General features: G+C 38.2%; 2 protein-coding genes across 2 annotated transcripts in view; both read left to right on the top strand.

Moving 5' to 3' along the window:
• Nucleotides 1-9,271, top strand: part of LOC128367597 (ephrin type-A receptor 6-like) — a 161,585-nt gene extending 152,314 nt beyond the window's left edge. The window contains exons 11-16 of the mRNA XM_053328205.1: nt 2,410-2,471; nt 2,974-3,183; nt 4,081-4,230; nt 7,186-7,379; nt 7,799-7,948; nt 9,157-9,271. Of these exons, the coding sequence (XP_053184180.1) occupies nt 2,410-2,471; nt 2,974-3,183; nt 4,081-4,230; nt 7,186-7,379; nt 7,799-7,948; nt 9,157-9,271 (881 nt within the window). The remainder of the gene's footprint in view (nt 1-2,409; nt 2,472-2,973; nt 3,184-4,080; nt 4,231-7,185; nt 7,380-7,798; nt 7,949-9,156) is intronic.
• Nucleotides 9,272-12,476: 3,205 nt separating this feature from the next.
• LOC128368353 (ADP-ribosylation factor-like protein 6) lies at nt 12,477-15,602 on the top strand. Its single transcript, XM_053329145.1, has 7 exons — nt 12,477-12,599; nt 12,973-13,034; nt 13,163-13,231; nt 13,339-13,433; nt 13,927-14,056; nt 14,763-14,818; nt 15,577-15,602. Exons 1-7 carry the CDS (start codon nt 12,477-12,479, stop codon nt 15,600-15,602), a joined length of 561 nt encoding a protein of 186 aa, XP_053185120.1.
• Nucleotides 15,603-15,687: the final 85 nt, after the last annotated feature.

Here is a 15,687-nt window from a genome sequence, read left to right as displayed (position 1 = left end):
TTTGTTTAAATGTTATTTAGTATATTTAAAATGTTAAACACTCAAGTATTCTTGAATACACCAAAACACAGTCAAGATTTCTCAAAATGTTGCACTGATTTTAAGCTACTGTCTGCCCCAGTAAACTTGTTCATCACTTTTATTCCTTAATTGCAAGTGATTTCATTATCACTCAAAATGTGAAAATGCCTATTCCCAACATTTATTAAGCCCCTTTTAATAAAAATCATGACACACTGTGCATCATTAATGAAGGTGAGTAACACAAAGTGTTTTCACCTGCAGCTGCTTCTCATTAGTTGTGAACATCAGAGGAGGAACAGTAAGAGATGTGTTACTGGCAATGCAGTCAAACACTGAAATTTTGGCGTTCAAATGACCATGGCTTGTGCCATCTGTTTTTTCATAATTACCTTGTGTTTTGGCCGGTTCCAGATGCTTCCTATTGAAAAAATAAGAGTGATTTGTCTTTTAATGTGGGCTGAATGGTCTTGTTGCTGGATGAAGAGATCAGAAACTTACTTGGAAAAGCCACACAAGAGTGAAATTTGTGCTTTACTTTATGAAGTGTTTTCATACAGCATGTTTCACTTTCACAACAGAAAGACTATAATGACGATGAATTAGTGGTTGATTTCAAAAGCTCATGTCTGGTTTACTTCTCTGCCTCTGATAAAGAAGCTCCCTAAACCTTTCATTGGTAAACATGCAGCAATGTCTCCCATTCAGTGGATGAGACACTCCTAACTGTGGCTACACATTACCTCGCTTTCCACAGTGCCTTTAGAGTCCCAAATATGAAAATCCACCACAGCATATCGCACACAAGAGCACATGAGCTGTTTCTGTGTGTTATATTAATTTATACTTCCATTCGTTCACTCAGCTGAAAACACATGCTGTAATATGACAGAAACCTCTCTGGGGTCAGTCAGCCTCACCTGCTGTTTCCTGTCTCACTAATTAGATGTTGTAGTGCTTTAATCAATCACTAACAGTGTGGTTCTCATTGACTGTCTGTTACATAAATTACATAAATTATCAAGAATTACATTTGTGCTGCAGTGTAGCAGCAGTGGCAGATGCCATTTAGGTGCAGTATGTTGTGACATGACACCTGCTGTAAACTATCTCCTTGTATCTGGCTTATCATTAATTTCTTTAAAGAGGGCAATGATGAAAAAAGTGCACTATTGTTGCTCAGACTGCACTTTTATTTAATTGTGGAAACAAACAGAAAAACACCCTGCATCCTATAAAGTCACTCAGATGAACTGAAGGAAGCTTGTTATTTTAAATAGGATGTGTAATGTTTTTGTTTGATGTTCATGTTAGTTTTTACACTCCTATGTGAGGAAAAAGATGTCTTAAATACGATGGTGCTGTGCAATGGTCTTGCTTCACCATAAGACATTTATTTCTCTTTCAGAATGGTTTACAGCTCACCTGCACACAGGCCCAGACAACTGCCTCCCAGCTGTAAACCAGTCAATCTGTAACACCATAGGGATCCTCTATGGGAAACAATAACATTTGGAGAGAAAAAAATGTGCTTTTACTTGTTTTCTAACTAAAGTTTTTATGTCATGCATGCACTGAATAGTGAGCAGATAAGCTTCGGCAGGTTGAGAAGCTAAATTTTCATGAATTGAGTAACTTGAAGTTGTGCATCAATCAGCTACTGATGTGTTTCCCCAAAACTCTCTCTTTCTTACTGTCTAAGTCTTGCAGTAGCACACACACACACAAACACACACACACACACACACACACACACACACTAGGAGGATGGGAGTGTTATTGCCTTTTCCCCTCCTGGAGCTGTTGAAGCCCAGACTTCTTTTTACAATGCGGTTTTGTCAGCCAATGTTTGCCAGAGCCTACATGACTCCAAATATGATCTTGTGGTCTTTAAAGGAGCATTCAGTTATTCCTCGACTAATGTTTAGATGACCTACATGCATGCTGACTAGACTTGACTCCACACTAACCCTTGATGTTTAGTGCTTACATAGTAAATGATAAAAGATGCAAAGACACTTGAGATTTTAGCATTTCTTATATACATTTTCAAAAATGTTCATGCTGTGCCTTAAAAAAAATCCAATTTATTCTGCATCATGTGTCACTCTGAAAAGCAGACTAGGTAGGTTTTTGTTTTTATGTGTGTCTCTGCTTGATCACAAATATTCAAATCATCTCCCAATTGATTAGACATCAACTGGAATGAAATAAAACAGACTTTCTAGACATTGCTTGAGGCATACTGGGTACACTGAGTTTTATTCATGTACTATCATATCTCTTCTGTCTTGTCTTTCACCCTCCAGTGTAGTCTGTCCTTGTGTAATATTGTGAAAACAATATCTGAAGAATTAAAGGGTGTGTGTTGTGTTTGTGTGTTTGCAGGCAGACCTGTGATGATTGTGGTGGAATACATGGAAAATGGATCGCTGGACTCATTTCTGAGGGTGAGTATTGCAGTGACCAGAGAACTCAAGTGGGATTAGTCTGTTTCTGGCTTCAGGTTATGGTTTTATGTGGGAAATAAACACAAGAAAGAAAAAAAACTTTAATGTATGAAGGCCTTTACCTTAGTCTATAAAAACAAGACTATCCTTGTGTGCCTTTGTTAATCACACAATTTTAAAGCACTTTAACTGTGTCTCTGTTTTGGATCCAAAGAAGCTAAAACAGCAACCACATTTACTGCAGCAAAGTCCTGTCAATAAACTACCAGCTTAGATCTAGAAAAAACTAATTTCTCTCCTGTCTAAAAACCACTGAAGTATTTCACTATAATATGTGGTGCTCAATACATGATGTTTATGTCACTGTCATTCCTTTCTCTTATTGTTTTTGCTATCCATCCATTTCTCTCTCTCTTTTTTGTGCTGTCTCTCTGATTTTTATTGCAATAGCTCCTTCTGTGTCAGTTAATTTTTCTTTGTTTATTTTTCTTCTCCCTGTCAGCAACATGACGGCCACTTCACTGTCATCCAGTTGGTTGGCATGCTGCGTGGTATCGCCTCAGGCATGAAGTATCTTTCAGACATGGGCTACGTTCACAGAGACCTGGCAGCTCGAAACATCCTGGTCAACAGCAACCTGGTGTGCAAAGTGTCAGATTTTGGCCTTTCCCGAGTCCTGGAGGACGACCCGGAGGCCGCTTACACCACAACGGTACACCTAACCCCCTTAAACTCAAACCTCTAACCTCAATGAATCCTTTTCTATTTCATAAGAGGGAACACATCCCTATCTCCTCTGGGGTTAGATTGAATTAGTCATTTGCTGTTATACAGTATCTGAGTGACATTTTGAGGCAAATGTTAGTGTTGCAGACTCAATACTGATCATGTATTAGAAGCCATCAACCTGATTACTTTTCATTTTAGTTTGTCAATGCCTCTTTTCTATCATAACAAGGATAAACAGTTCTGAACAATGGATATAGCATCTTGAATATGGAACATTCAAGTTTTCCCCTGAAGGACAAACTGCAAAACTGACTGACTGTCAGTTTGATACATCAACAACAACTTTACCCCTGCTCAATCAGACTCTAGACTTCTCTCATCCAGCAAAAGATGGAGTTTCTTTAGATAGCAAAATTTCAAAAACTCTTATCCTAAGAAGACGCTTTTCTGTAAGTCTGTCTCAGCCCCCAGTGACCTTCATTTCCTGGTTTGTATTGAGGTTATTGTGTGGAGGAATTGGTGTGTTCATGGTTCCAAATTTAGCTTTCTGCTTCATAAATCTGGTTGAAATCCACTGGAGAGGAGAGGAGACGTTGGGTAAGTTAGGTTATGTGCAAACAATGTGATGAAGCCGGAGAAGTTGGTTGGTTTAAGGATTTAAAAAGCACTTGTATTCATAGAAGTATTTATGAAGCATACTGTGAGTGTTTTAAAATCGATTATGTTTACACTTTAGTTCTGCTGGAAGGTAACGTTGACAGGGTACTTTTATAAACAGTGAACATCACCAAGGAGGATGTTTTCAGTTTGCAGGATATAATCACTATGCTGATACTGATGTGTGTGCACACCTTTATTTATATTTTGTGTGTGTGAACAGGGTGGAAAGATTCCCATTCGATGGACAGCTCCTGAGGCCATCTCATATAGGAAATTTTCCTCAGCCAGCGACGCATGGAGTTATGGCATCGTCATGTGGGAAGTGATGTCATATGGGGAGCGGCCATACTGGGAGATGTCCAATCAGGATGTGAGTACTGTATTTTGTATTAAGGGAAATAAAGTAGATTACAGAAACTTAAGAGTTACTAAAAGAACCATAAAATTCATCTTTTTGATGTCTGTGTGATTAGCTCTCTATCTCCTCAATCACAAAGCTTTTGAGACTCGTTTACTTAATCCATAAATGATCTGCTGCCAAGTTTGTAAGTCTTGCATGCGCTGCCATCTGTTAAATATTCACTTCACATTTACCTATTTTAAATAAATAAAAATAGATTAACACACAATTTGATTTTTGGTGGCTATTTCAGAAAAAAAAATTGGTTCAGGGTTACAGTACCATACTTAGTATATTAAACATAATTTTCATATAAATTACTGAAAACTGAGATATTTTTATCAGGTTTCAAACCAAGGTAAATGAACCTGCATTAACTAATTTTTGGCAACAGAAAACAAATTGTAAACACATTACTGACATATTGCGCCTTTAAAGTTGATGCTCATAACTTGTTAGCAAACAGTTGCTTTGTTAAACAGACACAGAGCAACATTATCATGTGTTTGGAGACAACTCTAGTTCACCACCAACTGTTGAGGGAAATATCTCACTATTGAGCTGGTAAATGCTCACCTCTGATCATTAGAAAGTCACTTAACAGCTGCCTGCTGCGACTGGAAACAAGGCCGATGAAAGCACTGAGACTGACAGTAAAGCTGTGGGTTGGAAAATCAAATGAGCTATAAGTAATGAGACAAAGACAGTCTGTGGTAATTATCTGTGTTTGTCACTATGAGCTTCCCTTTTCTCTTTCAATTATGTTGTAGTTTTATGTCCCTACGTTATGGTCCAAATGTCTCAAATGTATTCTTGTGAAAAATCCCAAATCTCATTTTGTTTTTATTTAGTCAATTAAGATAATTCATCTATCAGCATTGGTCGTAAACAATCCATTGTGAGTAATACAGTATGTGTAAAACATTTCATCAAGAAATAAAAAAACAGATTCCCACGACTACAGTACATCCAATTAATATTCCCTTTTTTTTCTTTATACACAGCCTACCTGTAATTATAATTATTTTATAGACAATTGAGGGCAGCAACCATTTATCATTATACTCTAGTGGGATCACTGGTAGAGCACTAAATATATTTTTTCAGTGAGAAAAAAATAGGATATACTGACTCAAACAACTGATGGACTTCATTTAGATCCATGGTCATGTTTTATTGTCATTTTTCAAACATTTAGAGAAGCAATTCCAACATTTAAACATTGATAGTGTTTAAACTAACAAAGAAAAGTAATTTCTTTATTTTATTTTCATGAGCTATTACTTTAAGTGAAATGTTCAAAGGTACTGTATCTCAGTGATCATTTTTAGAGGATGCATCCAAAAATGTCGCAGTAAGAAATCTGATCCTCTTACCTTAACATTACAACAGGCTTCAGTATTGACTTCTGCTTTTATATTCCATTAGATCTGTTAAAATCTTTAACCTCCTCCCTGGCTGTTTTGTCACTTGTCACATCAAAACACGACCTCAGAGAGAGAGATGCAATAGGAACAGAAATGCTGGTAGGATTCACCAGAAGGATGAAAATGATGAGTGCGAGGGAAAGGAAAAGAGCAGTAAAGGTCAGAGGTTCAGGGGACTTTGATCCAGTAGAGGGGAGTTTAAAGCTGGAGATTCAGTGTGGCTGAGCAACCTGCTGATCCCTGGGCTGTGGTCAGGGATTGGAAGGGCCATGAAGGAAGCTGATCCATCCCTCTCTCTGCTGAGTGTGAAAGCTCCACAGTAATCCCTTCAACCCCTTACACACACACACACACACACATACTCACATGCACCCACACACACATATTCACTAAGGTCCTAGGGTTTGGGGAGGATTTGTGTTGTTTGGGAATTGCTTAGAAGTGCTTTCCAAGGCAAAAGGCCAGACAAGCTGCAGCCTCAACCAGCCTAGAACTACCTTATCCTGGTCAGCCACTTATCACAGCTCCCTACAAAGATACATGGTTCTCTGCTTTTCCACAGACACATAGATATGATAAAGGGATCTACTGTATGGAGGTTAATACTTAGTGTCAGCTCAGGTTTGGATGTTTAGGAATTCCCTGATACCTATTGATTTGTAAAACACAGGAAATAAAACATCCAAGGAGGAAGTTTTGGGGAATAATAGAAGCCTATAGAAAGCCTTAAATAAGATGAGGCTTATTGATTTCTTCTCTTCATCAATTATTTCTGTGTTTCACAGTGCAGCGTTAAGTTAGCAATCCATCTCTATGCCGCAGGCTTGTTAGAAAGGCATTTTATGTATCCTCAATATTCCCAAGGTGACACTACTCTCCAGTTTGTGACTGCATAGAACCGTGCAAATCTACCCTAGTTAGCAGATGTATGTGAAATGTAGACAATATACAATAAATTATAGTATAACGTGTACAATTAATTGTTGTAATTTGGTTTCATTTTTCAAAACTGAGTGTTCAAGCTCGGCATTTACCACATTGTGATGCTTTGTGCTACAATTTAACATTTATTTTGTGTGAAACATTCATAGAAAATATCATGAAACTGAGAATTTGTTCAGCATTTGAAAGCGGGACCAAGCTTTGTGAGTGCTGCCTGATACTCAGATTTTACATGCAAATCCCTGTAATGCTAAACAAAGCTGTTATTCAGTGGGTTTATTTGGTTTGCTTGGTCTGCACATCTCGTTTTGGTCTGCTGTAGTCTGCAAAATCATCGAGAAACAGCACTTTGGCAGTGTGACAAATCATGTGACTGTAGCTCATGTTTGTATGTAAAATGGTATAAATAAAGTTGCTGAAAGTGGTTTTGAATCATGGGTAAATGCGTTATGATGCACGATGCAGGTCTCTAACCAGCTTTCTAAGCAAAAATGAATTTCCAAGAGAATTAAAACAGCAGCTGTCCTTCATCACATTCAACACATTGTATCGCCAGGTGATTCTGTCCATCGAGGAAGGCTACCGGCTACCTGCGCCAATGGGCTGCCCCATCGCCCTGCACCAACTGATGCTGCATTGCTGGCAGAAGGAGAGGAGTCATCGGCCCAAATTCACAGATGTTGTCTCTTTCTTGGATAAACTGATCCGCAACCCCAGCAGCCTGCTGCCACTGGTAGAGGACCTTCAGAGGTACAGTATTCAGGAGTTGCTTATATGAATTAATGGATGAAATATAGATGCACTGTGAGTTCATGTGAGCTGAAACTACCATTTGTCAAGCATCTCAGGATGTGACAAAATTAACCTGTACTCTTGATTCATAGTAGGACTTACAGTATTAGGTATTTGGAGGCCACTTATACCATAGTCATTTGAGCTATTTGAGTAACATTAAACACTGATACATAATAATGCTATTTAGCTCTCCTAAACCCAGGAGAAGATAGGATGACTTCTCTAGGTTAAGAAAGATGATGAAGACTTCTACTCCTACGCCATAAAGCAGGACCAAATATGTATCAATTTAAGAGCTATATATCAGTTTTGTCAGTTTTCTAACTCTGAGATGCTGACATATCTGACATTTACTGGGTTTCTGATTCCATCAGTCTACCAGAGTCTCCGGGGGAGGAAATGGACTACCCAATGTTCATCTCAATTGGCGACTGGCTGGACTCCATCAAGATGAGTCAGTATAAGAGCAACTTCATGGCAGCAAGCTATAACACGTTGGATGCTGTGGCGAGGATGAGTATTGAGTGAGTAGAGACGCCAAAACATAACCATAATGAAATGGCATGAAAGCAAACAGGACATATATTTTTAGGACCAGTAGCGATATAAAAATGTATTCCAACAATTTTACTTAGAAGTATTCTTCAGCCTGTGAATATCATGTGTGACTCTGGAGAGAGCTTCCTAAAAGATAACCCATATGATGTCATCAGTTTTGGCTTGAGACTGTGTTTCTATACCACTCCATTTACACACCAGATGTGGTTGTTTATCAGGCAGGGAACGTCTGAAGATGAAATGAAATGAAATACACCATCATGTTGCATTATGGTGAGTGTAGGAGTTTTTTAGTGTTTGACCCATCTTGAAGTAGAGTATGTGAAAAAGTGGGCCCATCAGGAGGAAGGACTTGAAGATGAAGAAACAAACAGATTGTTTCAGACAGAGGCTGTCTGAAGATAAGAGAGAGTTTTTGAGCTGGAAATTATTCAAAGATATTCCAGTAGAGCCCCAGCTCAATAACATAGACCTGGAAATGAATGAAATGATATGTTGAATATTCTTATACACAAACAGTCTAATGTGCACCTGGTAGGTAGATGTGTATATAAAAAAAAACATCTATTTTTTGCCATTGTTCATTTATAACCTGACACACCAGATGGTTTGTGACACAGAACCATCTGAAAAGTCCTCCTTTGAAACTGTTTGGAAAAGGGCAGGCACCTTCTAAAAATACTTTGGCAGGTGATTGGATGAACCATATGTCTATCATTGTTTTACCCTGCAAGGCAGCTGGATTCGCAAGATCACACGATTACACAAGAATCTTCATAAGACACTGATTGATCACAATTGGACATTACTTGAAGCATGATCTCACAAATCTAGCTGCCTTACAAGGTAAATCCATTTACCCTCCCCTAGTTGATTGGTTCATATAGCCTGTATAAAGATGTGAAGGCTCATGACTGAAAAATTGTGTCCAATTAACTCAGTGACAGTGTGTGAAAAGGTTGAATTCCCAACCTTTTCTTTCACATGTTCTTACATAATGAGGGAAGTGATTCAATTATCTAATTTTGATCGACCTCACTCAGCCGCTTAATGAGTGACTCATTACGTGACTCTGTGAACTCTGAAAAGAGTTTTTGAGTTAATGTAGTCAATGAGTTATAGCAGTTATAGTGTCTCTTGTGTGTGTATGTTTGTGTTTCCCCTCTCGGCCTAGAGATGTGAGGCGTATCGGGGTGGAGCTGATCGGCCACCAGAGGCGGATAATCAGCAGTGTACAGACCCTTCGCCTTCAGCTACTGCACGAACAGGAGAAGGGCTTCCATGTATGAGGACGTCCTTTAACACAACCTGGCATGGACAGATTGATGGACAAGACGGAAGCGAAGTCTAGACTGTAGTACAGACAGTCTACAGCCTGTGCCTGAGTCTCAACCCGTCATACAGCCAGTCTGTTTAAGGAGGTCATTGGACAGACTCTCACAGCAGACTGCCCCTTGGTCTCCCTCACATAAAGTAGTAACAGACTTTTTTTCTACTATACACCCCTTACCCAGTATACCTGGTTCTCCCAGACTATTACAAGACAGCCTGATAGAAGACTGGCCCAGGCCCTCACTTAGGGGAATGTAATGCCTTGTTGCAGCAGCAGTACTTTGTGTGTGGAGCAAAAATATCTAGAGATGTAGATTTGCAAATGTAATTTACTGAATCTTTTGATTCCTTTCTTTGTTCTTTTCTCGCTCTGAGTCATGTGCTCATGTAGCTGCTATTGGGTGTGCAATCGAAAAGTTTTGTCCTTTTAAAAGATATCCTCACTATTTTTTATTTTGGAGTTTAATAATTTATTACAAAGGTATTATTTGCATTGCTTTAGTTCTCTCCAGAGAATCTGGTACACTAATACTTGAAGACAGAAGTGTGAAGCAAGTTATGGAGATTTCTTGAATGTTTAAGTGTATAGACAATTAATCAATAATTATTATCATAATCTAATATCTATATATGTGCAGTCCTGTTTGTGAAAGCCCTAGTAAATCTGGAACTTATTTAAAATATTTTATTTATTTAAGATTTTTATCCAAATCAGCAATACAGTATTATGCAGTCACCTCAGTATCTCAGAGAGAGATGAAGAATTGTGCAATGATTGACATGAGGCTTACACAACACCATTCACCTGTTTTTTACTGTCACATGCTAAGCTTGTAGAACCGGATCCGTTGCCTTCAGATGAATAACCATACAAGTCTATTCTGACAGTTTTTAACAGCTAGTGTGTTTTCACAGATGTATAATAAGAATTATTTGGATAGTGAATGTTATAGGTTGCCTGACAGTACACAGCCTCCACTGTCTTAACATATGAATGTTCACAGAAATAACATATAAATAGGAGATGTTTGAAATTGTCTGAAAATGTAACATGGACTTATATGGTTCTTCAGAATTAGCTGAAATCCTTTCATATGCATTCATTGTTTCTTTGGCTGCACACACACAAATGCAAGCGGCGGTTTGATCTTCTGGGACCTCTCAGCTCATCCAGGATGTCAGAGCAGGACAGTCCATCCCAGATGCAAAGCAACTGAGAGGATTTGACAGTGTGATCATGTAAAGGTTGTGGAATCAAGTGTACATAAATGTAGTCTGAAATGAAAACTGTTGGATCTGCAGTAGTTGATGTCATGTCACCAGACCTTTGCCATTGAAATCGATATTTTTCTTCATTCTCTAAGTCAATGGTGAATAGGCAGTGCTGCAGGATATAACTAGTTAGATGAGGCAGCAGAAGTAGCTAAGACCCGGTTGAGGGAAACCGGCGAGAAAGGTAGTAGTCTTGTGTGTTTAGGACAGAGCCTTCAGGCATGAGAAGTTAAAGGGCAGCAGAGTGAAAGTGAACATGAACAGCAGCATCATAACTCATCATGCGTCACTCTAACATCAATAGTAACACACACACATGCAGACATACACACACACAGAATGCCTTACAGACCATTAACCAGGCAATGCTGAAACCCGGTAGAGTACTTCATGAGTTTCAGTGGAATCACAGGACCTATCCATTAGATTAAGTTGTATTCCATATTCAAGAGAACGGCCGCCCACTACAGCTGTGTTTTTATTACAAACTGGGGCTCAACGATAAATGTTGGAGGTAAACTGGACCTAGAGATCTGTGCCTTTCGGTCACAGCGTAGTTTTGCATCCAGGCCTCTCTGAGTTGAAAAGGTGCACGCAGAAAAATCCAAGCACACATACATGCGTGTGTTTGCACACACTCACTCACGGTCACCACCCCTCTACAGAATATGGAGAATATCAGATGCTGTTTGTTTAGCATGTTCTACTGCTGAGCAATGTTAGAACGTTCTTTTGTACAAAGTACAAGTATACTTATAATTCTTATTCTTATTAATTTTATTTTTCTATAATTTCCAAAGAGATGTTGTAGATCTTGCACACTGTAAGAGGCAGTTACAGCAAATATTTATTTGCAAATAAAGATGAACAGTTCTGGTGGTTGACTGCTCATTTCACTTGATTTAATTTTTTTTTAACTTGGGAACAGTAAAGTGAATTAAAGATGATTCAAAGTAAGACCATCTTTCTTTTTCAGGTTGTGAAATGGTGTTGTGAATATTAAAATTCATCAACATTGCATTTTATTTGCATCACTGGATCAGAGTCTTCTCTCATCGTAGAGAGTCAATGCTTCTCTTTTATCTATATGAACTTGAACTTATTGTTATAAGATTGTACACATGACTAACAACCAAAAGATGGAGCTGTTGGACTATTGACCATCTCCTGAGCTGCCAAGTAAGAAGATCACAATTAATTCCCATACCTGTTATGCAAATTTGACCTGAGGCAGCAAAAACAAAAATCAAAGACAATTGCCTCAACTCCATTGTTTCCCCATTATAGCTCAATCTCCAAAGCTAACCACAGGTTGGTGTATGAGTTTACAGTGACCACGACCTCTTCCTTATTTTTCTGTGACGTTTGTTTATGTTTGTCTTTTTATTTCCAACTTATTGAAGACTTGCAGAAACACTGTCACAGATGGGTTGAATTAGTCTGTACAGAGGATTGAGACAGAGGCTCCAATTATTTTAGGAGCAGAAGATGCATAGAGGATAAGCTGCTGCTGCAGCTGCTGTGTGTGTTTATGTGCATCTGTACCCTCAAGGAGCCCAAAGAGGGGGGGCCCTTCAGAGAGCTATGGTGTTAGAGTAATAAATCAAATGCATCAGGATGGGGGGCCTGGGAAGCTCCATACTCCATGATCAGGTCACCGGGTGGTTCACAGAGCTTAATTCTCCCTAATAGGATTACCTGTCACAAGCTGGGATGCCCAGGCGGCACTATTCACTGCAATTACTGTGGACACACTATTCACAGCTATGTTTATCTTTATTCTTTGCTTTCATGAGATTTTTCAAATCTATTACATTTAATTTCCAGCAATCAGACCATCTATGGGGTGATGTGTTAAGTATTTAAATGGTGTAGCGTGAATTAGGCCTAATGGGACTGCTAGATAAACTGACGAGCTGGCTTGGCCTGAGGAAGAAAGAGGTAAATGTTTTATGTTTGGGACTGGACAACAGCGGCAAAACTACCATCATCAACCAACTGAAACCGTCAAATGTAAGTACACAGGACTGATCTTGTGGGTTCTTCTTGATATTTTGTTTAAAAGATTACTGTTAAATTAAGATGGATTTGTATATGTAGTGCTGCCATGTGGGTATACAAACTTTTTACACAGTTGGCAGAAATGTTCTTGTTCCATGAAATTTGGGGATTTGGGATGCAATCATTCACTGATTGCTTGTTTTCAGAATTCGAATCATTTAGGCCCATTGGCACAGGAGTGGAAACATGTTAGTCAGGTAAAGCCCATATTATACTTTGCTTACACTATTTCCTTTTTGACGTACTTTTGCCGCTACTTGTCTGTTTTTGTGTGTTTGTGTGTGCATGCTTGTCTTTGTGTGTCTTTGTGTGTGGGTGAATGCAGACACAGGCACAAGAAATAGTCCCAACAATTGGTTTCAACATTGAAAAGTTCAAGAGTTCAAGGTAGAATTTTATAGATATTTATAATAAGTATTTATTATTTTTTGACTAGTTAATAGTTATAAAATTCAAATGGTTCATGTATCAGCATGTATCATTCTAAACTATTCTTCCTTTCTCTCTGCATGCAGCCTGTCCTTCACAGTCTTTGATATGTCTGGGCAGAGCAGATACAGAAACCTATGGGAGCATTATTACAAGTATGACACACACACACATTTACTGTACACAAACAACTCATCCATCATTCTCAAATATTTAAACTTGTTAACACATACTGAATTAAAACTTCTCTTTACCTCCTCAGAGAAAGCCATGCCATCATATTTGTCATTGACAGCGGTGACAAACTGAGAATGGTTGTTGCCAAAGAGGAGTTAGATACTCTTCTCAAACATGAAGGTATCCAAAATCCCTGCAATACTGTCACACTCATCGTAAATACAATGTCTTCTAATTCATGTAAAACAATATCATATGACATTGTGACATATGGCTTTTTTACAATATACAGTATCAGTATTCAGGGTCATATTGTGGATCTGTAAAATGATAGAAATTGTAATCTTGTTGTCAGTCCCACTGTCTAAATCAGGAATGTTACACTATGTACCATGGCAGGCCAATAGTGTGTGTTTTGTCTAGTGAAAGACTACATTAGCATACGTTCAAGCTAAAATAATGAAAAAAATTATTGAAGTCAGTAAATATCAAATGCAAGGTTTAATCTTTCATCATGGCATGTTGTTAATTTATGTATTATTTTACAATGATAATGGCATTTAAAGATACTAAATATCTACATAAGCTAACCATATGATGATACTTTAGTCCAAATTGTTATGATATTGTTGGTTGATGATTCACTGATCCCTGTGTATGTCTTACTGTTCAGATATCAGCAGTAAAAAGATCCCAGTTTTGTTCTTTGCTAACAAGATGGATCTACAGGACGCCATGTCTTCTGTCAAGGTCTCACAGATGTTGTGTTTGGACAACATCAAAGACAAACCCTGGCACATCTGGTAATATATCTGTCAAATGTCTCTAAACTGACTGCACACTGTTCCCTTTCTTCATGCTATTTATGTTCATCTTTTCCAGTGCTCTGCATTGATGCCATCATATGCATAGGACCACCTGATGTAGTGTATCTAGGTTAAAGTAGAGAAAGTCTTCCGCTTCCTGGGGCATTGTACATTTCTGTGCTACAGGAATCATTCAAGGAAATGTACTTCAATTAAAATGACCAAACTAAGCCAAGCCCACATGCACAGAATGTACTATATAAATATATACAGTATAATTGCAATATTAATGCTTTGTTAATGGTTCTATTATTCACTAACTTCCATGACAATAAAACCTATTGAATTGAAAAATGAATTTGGATTGTACTGAGTTACAGTTTAAAGTCTTAAACAAAGGCACTAAAGTGACCATGTATCATTGGTTACCTCCTCATCTGTTTCCTATGTGTGCTTATTTGTCCTTTACCATGGTTCATAGGTTAAACTTTATTGGGAGGCACAGCAACACACAGTTAGTTTTAAATATCTCGTATATACAGTTGTTGTTGTTTTCACCTTGTTTTCTCATTAGACAGATGGAAGGGCAGATGGATTAAGAGATAGACAGGTTTAAACATCCAAGGATCCGAGAAAAGTCATGAGAAAGTAAATGTGGGCCACGTGAAGATTAACTTCTCGACATGTCCTATTTATTTCTCAGTGCCAGCAATGCTATCAAAGGAGAGGGCCTGCAGGAGGGGCTGGACTGGCTTCACGGTAAATCTGTTTGTTTAATATATTTTAATAAAACTGTCATACTGTGCCAAAAGGAATAACAGGCCATGTGTCATTGTGCTTAGAATTTCAATATCAGTGACTGTCTGCATCCTGTTTTTTTTGTTTTTTTTATACCCATAGAACAAATTGCACAGTGAGTATCATCATATCATCATGTGACGTGACTGTGGTGGTAGATTGTGTCTTAACCTGTGTCCCGGTTACATGTTAGACACTAATTGTTTACAGTGTATACTATGTACTAATTGTTCAAGTTTTTTGAAGTTAGTACACAAGAAATCAACTCTATATAAATTTCATACTAGCGGGGATCGAATCGAATGGCTTTTAAGAACGTATACCAACTGTTTTGAGTATTTGTCATTTTTACACATACCCGATACCCCCTTGTGTGTACTATAGGGGACAAAGCTTCCATGTCTTTCTGGATGACACTTAAAACAGTTGGTCTAGATAAAAATCATACGTGTGTACTCATGACCTTACCATAAAGTGTGTAACATTAAAATCTTCATCTCAACCTCACCTATATAAATAAGCTGTCCAAAGAGAGTCTTGTGTTCCATATATTGTAGATCTTTCACTTATTTCAATCTTTCCTTGTCCTATTTAAGATTTTACTACACATGTAACCCACTCTGACTTTATTGAAAAGTCTTGCATGTGTGTGTGTTGCTGTTTATAAGGTAAGCACAGATAAAATCATCTCTTACTTCTTTGTTTTTTTCTTCTACCAGATCACATCAAAACAATGACCACATGAATGACTGAAACGCCTGTGACGATGGACAGAGGGATGGGGCTACTCGTGTTCATCACACATGATGTTGTAGGCCTTAAAACTCTTA

The sequence above is a fragment of the Scomber japonicus genome, chromosome 11, assembly GCF_027409825.1.
Source record: "Scomber japonicus isolate fScoJap1 chromosome 11, fScoJap1.pri, whole genome shotgun sequence".
Lineage (NCBI taxonomy): Eukaryota > Metazoa > Chordata > Actinopteri > Scombriformes > Scombridae > Scomber > Scomber japonicus.
The sequence above is the reverse complement of the archived record's forward strand: the minus strand, read 5'-3'. Positions and strand labels throughout refer to the sequence as shown.

What these genes read in the sequence shown, in the direction of transcription:
- LOC128368353 (XM_053329145.1), top strand. Translation starts at nt 12,477, where the DNA reads ATGGGACTGCTAGATAAACTGACGAGCTGGCTTGGCCTGAGGAAGAAA. An exon ending in ACCAACTGAAACCGTCAAAT is followed by an intron (nt 12,600 to 12,972) that starts GTAAGTACACAG and finishes GGGTGAATGCAG; the next exon opens with ACACAGGCACAAGAAATAGT. An exon ending in GGGGCTGGACTGGCTTCACG is followed by an intron (nt 14,819 to 15,576) that starts GTAAATCTGTTT and finishes TTCTTCTACCAG; the next exon opens with ATCACATCAAAACAATGACC.